Below are 6,928 nucleotides of genomic sequence, written 5' to 3' on the forward strand. Positions count from 1 at the left end.
CCCAACCACCCCCCTGCCATCCTGGTCGCCCCTAAGTGCCCGCCCCTGCAGCCTGGTCGCCCCCAACTGCACCCCCTGACAGCCTGGTCGCCCCACGCAGCCTGTTGTTCAGTCGTTTGGTCGTCCCTCACTAACCACCCTGCAGGCCTGGTCGCCCCACGCAGCCTGCTTGTTCAGTCATTTGGTCGTCCTTTACTAACATCCCTGACGGCCTGGTTGTAGGCAGCCATCTTGTGAGGGTGTGATAGTCAATTTGCATATTTCTTTATTATATAGGATGTCTGGGGTTGAAAGCTAGTCTTTAATATTTCTAAAAGATCTCCAGTTGAGATCTATGTATACCAAAGTTTGGAAATCACTGCCTAAGTTACTGGATTTAGCAGATATAGATTTTTAAAAATCTTAACTTAAAAAGAGCCAGGATATAAACTACATTGGTATTAAATTACGTTTTTAAACACACACACACACACACACACACACACACACAAACACAGTGTTCTTTTTATTTCAATCCAATAGGAAAACTTTTTCAATGCATTTACTCAATTAAAATGCCTTTACAATTAGCTTTTTTGAATGTAAGACCAAAAAAATGTTTCCTATTGAATGCAATATAGGATCATAGCATGCATCTAAAGTTCAGAGAAAAGTTCATCATTATTTATTTGACATTAATTTCAGTGATTCTATTTCAAGAAATATAATCATTAAGAAGCCAAAATTCAAAAATTCAAAGTCCCTGTCTTAGATATTTAAAAGCAACTCTGAATATTCAAACAAATGTTTCTAAATTTAGAATAGTTGCAATATTGTTATTAACACTAACTTTGTATTTTGCATTATCTCTTTTCCCAGTTTCTGACTAGGTATCTCACTTTCTTGAAAGAAAAACATTATTTTAATATATTTTTCCTCTAATCTGTACTAATTCCCATAGATGCTGATTGTATGACCTGTTAGCACTTGATGAAATCTAATGGTTCACACAAAGAAAAAAATTTTAAATCTTGATTCTTTCAACAAAGGCAAACTAGTCATTTTTAACCATTCAACTTCAACCTGAATTTAATTCACTATGTAACACAAAATATGGCTATATATTTTCAAATGTATAAAAGTCCAAAGTGCCACAAATGTAACTTTACAATAACGTTATTCCAAAATGGTGAAACATTTTTCAAAGTCATACTAATATTCAGACATTTAATATTTTAAATACTTCTGCAGAGGCTTCACATACAAAAACACATTCCACTGGATCTTGCAGGCCTCAAAGTTCATGACAACTGTGCTAGTGCACTTTCCTTTTAGAAAAATAAATATCACTGCAACCAAAAACGTTTCTAGTTGTTTTTAAATACATTTGGCATCTTAAATTTTAAAGGAATTATGTCCTAAAATTCCTCTCACTGCTCAAATGATCCATAAAAACCTACTTTTGCCCACCACTGCATTTTAAAGCTAAATAAAACTGCTAGTGCCTGGGCCAATCGATGTTTTTCTCTTACATCAATGTTTCTCTCTCACATTGATGTTTCTCTCTTGCTGTCACTCTCGCTCCCTCCTTCTCCCCCCCCCCCCACCTTTCCTTCCTTTCTCTCTAAAATCAATAAAACAAATCCTCAGGTGAGGATTAAAACAAAACAAACTGCTAACAATCTGAATGCTTGATAATATCTGATACATTTTCAAAACAGTTCATTCATACTGACTTATAATAACACTTTTGACTCCGATCAAAATCTCTCATGTCCGTTGGGGTTGGTTTTACTTTGAAATATTGCCTTATTATTAATAACAGCCAATATGCCATTTTAAAGAATTTCATCCTGTGACTACACCATCAGCATTTCATCTGCTCTTATTCATGAAGTACGGTTTCAACACAGACATCACCTAAGTATATAAGGAACTGGATATGTTTAACCAGAAGAAAAGTTAGGGGGTAGAGGGAACAGATAACACATTATAAACAATAAAGGCTATACAGTCCACCACACAAGGTGTTTTTACTTCACCTAAAACACTAAATAAAATTAGCTTAAATCCTTTCCAAGACAAACTGTTTCAGCACAATCCAGAAAATATCCAAATCACAATTTGTTTTTCCTGCTTGACCTCCAATTAATTCTACCACCCAAACCTACCCACTCTGCATATACAGATGTTTACTTATCTGTCTTCCTATAGGTAAGAAATAAGTGAACATAGATCAAAATGTTTATTTGGGAAGTACATTAATATCTCTTCAAGCAGGGATATATTTCTACAGGTAACTCCTGTTACTTAAAAAAGAATTGTTAGTTCATTCAACAAATATTTACAGGACACAACAATAGGAAGACAAAAAAAGATACATCTCCTAAAAGAGCCTGTGTTCAACCCATTAAATAAACTAAAAGAAAAACAAGAAGTGTGTATATAAGAAGACAACACTTAATATATTAAGCACTCCTCATCACAATCACCCAGGTCATTAAGATGAAACCAACCCTGCTTTCTGTTTCCATCTACATAAAGCATTCGGGAGGAGGCTCTGCTATTCATTTCTATGGCATAAAAAACAACCCCAATAATGAATTGTTAGAAATTAGTTCCAAGTCTATAATCTCTTTAAAATAATAAAGGAAATTAGACATTGAATACTAAGTGATCAATTAACTATAAGAAACAATTGTAAAGCCCTTTGATATCTGAACAACCCACATCTTACCAAAATGAACCAACAAACCATGTAACACTCTTGGACTTAGAAACATTCCCCAAAAGATTATCAATGATGGGCCAATAATAATCTTAATATTTCCATTTTGTCACACAAACACGTGTGTGAAGATAAATGCTAACCACTGTGACCCAAATGCTTTCCCAAAAATAAGTGAGGATCATTTGGGACAACCAACTGCAGAATTCACAAATACGTCTAACCAACTGCAGAATTCACAAATACGTCTCTATAGGTTAATCATACTTTAAAGAGGGGAGCAGGGGAGTACAGATGAAAGGACAGGAGAATGACTCCAATCAAGGATAAATAAGAAGAGACTTAGTAGAATTCCAAATGTCACCATGATTTCACATCAATTTAAATATTAAGCTTCATATAAGCTAACCTACCAATGGGAAATGTTACTTTGTGTTTTTTCCCAAAAGCTATAATAAAATTGCTCTGAGTTACTTACATTCTCTTCATCAGTAACCCTTATCACTAACAGCTCATACATGTTTTTTAATGTCAGCACAGAATAGGATTTTAAATATAGCTGTAGAGTAGTATTTCCTGAAGAAACTCAAAGAGGCCCCAATGGAGACCAAATCCATAATCATTACTCTTTCTCTCCCCCACCCCCAAACACCACTCTCCAAAAAGAAATTTTTATGACAAGAACACAGTTATAAACAGAGGTTCCCATTGATGTTTCTAATACTAATACTTAGTCAAATCTTCTGATAAAATTTCTGTATCCCTGCTTCATACTTTCCATCAGCCCTGGCCAGTGTTGATTGGAGCCTAGTCCCAAAGTGTTTCCGGTGAACCAAAGGTCACAGGTTCTATTCCCAGTCAAGGGCACGTACCTCCTATCCTCCCTCTCTAAAATCAATAAACACATATTAAATAAATTAATTAATAAACAAACCATTATAGTACTAAAAGAAAATTCAGGTATATGATATCATAATATCAGTCATGGAGAATGTCCTAAGTATGACATCTAAGTCAGAAATCACTCTATGACAGTGATGGCGAACCTTTTGAGCTCGGCGTGCCAGCATTTTGAAAAACCCTAACTTAACTCTGGTGCTGTGTCACATATAGAAATTTTTTGATATCTGCAACCATAGTAAAACAAAGACTTATATTTTTGATATTTATTTTATATATTTAAATTCCATTTAACAAAGAAAAATCAACCAAAAAAATGAGTTCGTTGCCCTAACCGGTTTGGCTCAGCGGATAGAGCGTTGGCCTGCGGAATAAAGGGTCCCAGGTTCGATTCCGGTCAAGGGCATGTACCTTGGTTGTGGGCACATCCCCAGTGGGGAGTGTGCAGGAGGCAGCTGATCGATGTTTCTCTCTCATCGATGTTTCTAACTCTCTATCCCTCTCCCTTCCTCTCTGTAAAAAAAAAAAAAAAAAAAATGAGTTCGCGTGTCACCTCTGACACACATGTCATAGGTTCACCATCACTGCTCTATGATGAGAAGACTGATAAATTTGACTACATGAAAGTTTCTACTATTCATTAAGTATTAAAAAAAGTGACAAAGCATGTGTACAGTGTAATTTTACTTTTCTTACATTTTAATTTTTTTAGACATAAGTTTATAGCAAAAATGTTAAACAATGGCTATCTCTATGTGAGGAGACTATACAGGGTGGGGCAAAAACAGGTTTACATTGTGAGTACACAAAAGAGCTTACTCTTGTATTATTATTTATTAATTATAGTATTATTTCCCATACAACTGTAAGCCTGCTTTTGCCCTGCCCTGTAAACAACTAGAAACAGCAATGACAAAGTCTGATGTCAACTCTCATACCAGTACTATGTCACCTAACCAAAGTGAAAAGTGTGTTGGCTGTACATATTGATCACTGCTCATCAAATGAATGGACCAAATTGTTTCCTGGGCATGTGTAATGTTTCATTTAAAACCACCTTAATTTTGATAATTTAGAAAATACTTTAATAAAAGAGAATGTATATTATATGTACAAATAGCTTAGGTTCAAGCTCAGAATAACCCTAATAATTATCACTAACATCAGTTAAAGACCCCAAAAATGAAGTATAAAAAATTTTTCTGGGATTGAACCTGATGAATACTTGAGATTTGCTGTACTATTTTTAACTGAACTTTCTGGCCTTAGGTCAAAGTTTTGCTAGCAAAATACCACAGTGAACATGCTGGGAGTGAAGCCCAGTCTCTGCTTTGGCCAATCCTTCCCCCAACGGAAGACGCCTACAGGCTGTCCGGGGTGTCACGACCCCAGGAAAACACACCACCAACACACTCGGGTGAAAACCAGTGAAAGAAGACGTCGGCCGCCCTGACAGCAGACAGTAGCACATCCCAGTCTGCACGCTGGGTGTGCGCCCTCCAGTCCGTTCCTGCACTTTGGCCAAACAGCACTGAGTCACTCTGCAAACGAGTCCAGAAACCTCAGAGAACAAGCAACTGCTTCTGAAGAAAAGTCCGTCCCTGGAAAGGGAGGGACGCCTTTTTTCTCATCAGAATGTCCTGGGCTTCTCCCAGCCGGAGGAGGACTGAGCAGGAGTCCTGGGAGAGACTGTGTAGAAACAACCTGAGGCTCACCACCCGGACCCAGGTCCTCCAGCGCTCATTTAACAGGCAGCGCACCCTCCCCGGGAAAGCCCACCCCGTCCCCACGGTCGCCTCTCGAGGGCACGCTGATGCAGGGGTCCCGTGCAGCACCGCCGCCTACCCTCACAGAAATGAGAAACGGGGCCACGCTTTTCTCCCGTGCGTTTTCTAAATCTGTAAAAAACACGGTTCCTTTTCTTTCATCAGGAGCTGCCCATCTGGATGTCACAGGCCCGGGGAGGAGAGATACAGATACAGTGAAAAAGTTTCTCCGCTCTGAAATCCAGATTGACTCTCTGGCTCTGGCGCTAGCATCTCAGGCAGTGGTTCTCAACCTTCCTAACGCCGCGACCCTTTAACACAGTTCCTCATGTTGTGGTGACCCCCAATTTCATTGTTACAAACTGAACATAATTAAAGCATAATGATTAATCACAAGAACAATATGTAATGATATATGGTGTTTTCCGATGGTCTTCGGCGACCCCTGTGGAAAGGTCGTTCCACCCCCCAAAGGGGGTCGCGACCCCCAGGGTTGAGAACCCGCTGACGGGAAACCTAATTTACAGACATTAACATGCCACGAAAATTTGCAACTATGAAATGTTCCAAAGGCAACTGAGAACAGGCAACCCGGCGGGAGAGCGCGAGGGCAGCTCTTTGTCGTGCACCCCCGGGCAGGTGGGCGCTCCCACCGGGGGCAGCGCCGGCTCTCTCCCCCCGCCGGGACCCAAGGCCCGCGCCGCGCGACACCCTTTCACACGGACTGGTCTGGGGGTGCAGGGCGGCGACTCCCCCCCCACCTCCCCACGCCGAGCGGGTGGGAGGGAAGGAGAAAAGGGGTGTTTCCTCCCCGCGCTCCCAGAAAGGGGCAGCCGGGTGACACCAGCTCCGGGGGTCCGGGGAGGGCTCCCAGGTGGGCTCCCCTCCCGGAACCTGGTCGCCGAAGCGCAGGGTCGCAGGCCCGGCTCGGCCCGGCTGCCGGAAGCGGGGCAGGGTGGGGCGAGACCTCCCCCACGGATGGGTGGGCACCGAGAGGTGGACGGAGGGAGGACGGGGGTCCGAGCCATCGCGGGCAGGGCTCCGGGCCACCTACCAGCAAGCTCTCCACGTTGATGGGCGAGCGCGGGTCCCGGATCAGCGCCTCCAGCTTCCTCTGGCGGCTCGCGCCCGCCCCGTCCCCCGGCACGTCCTCGGGGGCGCCGGGCATTTTCCCCGTCGGCGGGGGCCGGCTCATGCCGCCGCCGGGCCCGCACTCTCGCTCCCCGCGCTCCGGCCCGGCCGCCTCAGGGCCTAGCGCCGCCCCCGAACCGCGGGCTCCGGGCGGAGCTCCGCCCGGGCCCACCGCCGCCTCGAGCTCCGGCTGCGGGTCTCAGCGCCGGTCCGGGGCCTGGGGGCTGTCCTAGGGGTCGGTACGCCCCCAGCACGAGCGGCTAGGGACAGGACAGCAGTCATCGCCGCAGCTTAAGGCGGGATCCGGCAGGCTCAGTCGTCTTCGTCTGCCGGTTAGCTCTCCTACCTCAGGTATCTAAAAACTCCAAAGGGGTACTCTGCGCGGACAGCTGGGGAGAAAGATGGTCACCACCTCTATCTCTCC

At 43.3% G+C, this 6,928-nt stretch overlaps 1 protein-coding gene across 1 annotated transcript in view; it reads right to left on the minus strand.

The window, feature by feature from the left end:
• ROCK2 (Rho associated coiled-coil containing protein kinase 2) overlaps positions 1–6,722 on the minus strand; it is a 91,581-nt gene extending 84,859 nt beyond the window's left edge. Inside the window, exon 1 of the mRNA XM_023743719.1 lies at positions 6,428–6,722. Within this exon, the coding sequence (XP_023599487.1) occupies positions 6,428–6,568 (141 nt within the window). The 5' untranslated portion in view covers positions 6,569–6,722. The remainder of the gene's footprint in view (positions 1–6,427) is intronic.
• Positions 6,723–6,928: the final 206 nt, after the last annotated feature.

This window comes from Myotis lucifugus, unplaced genomic scaffold (genome assembly GCF_000147115.1).
Source record: "Myotis lucifugus unplaced genomic scaffold, Myoluc2.0 scaffold_409, whole genome shotgun sequence".
Classification (NCBI taxonomy): Eukaryota; Metazoa; Chordata; class Mammalia; order Chiroptera; family Vespertilionidae; genus Myotis; species Myotis lucifugus.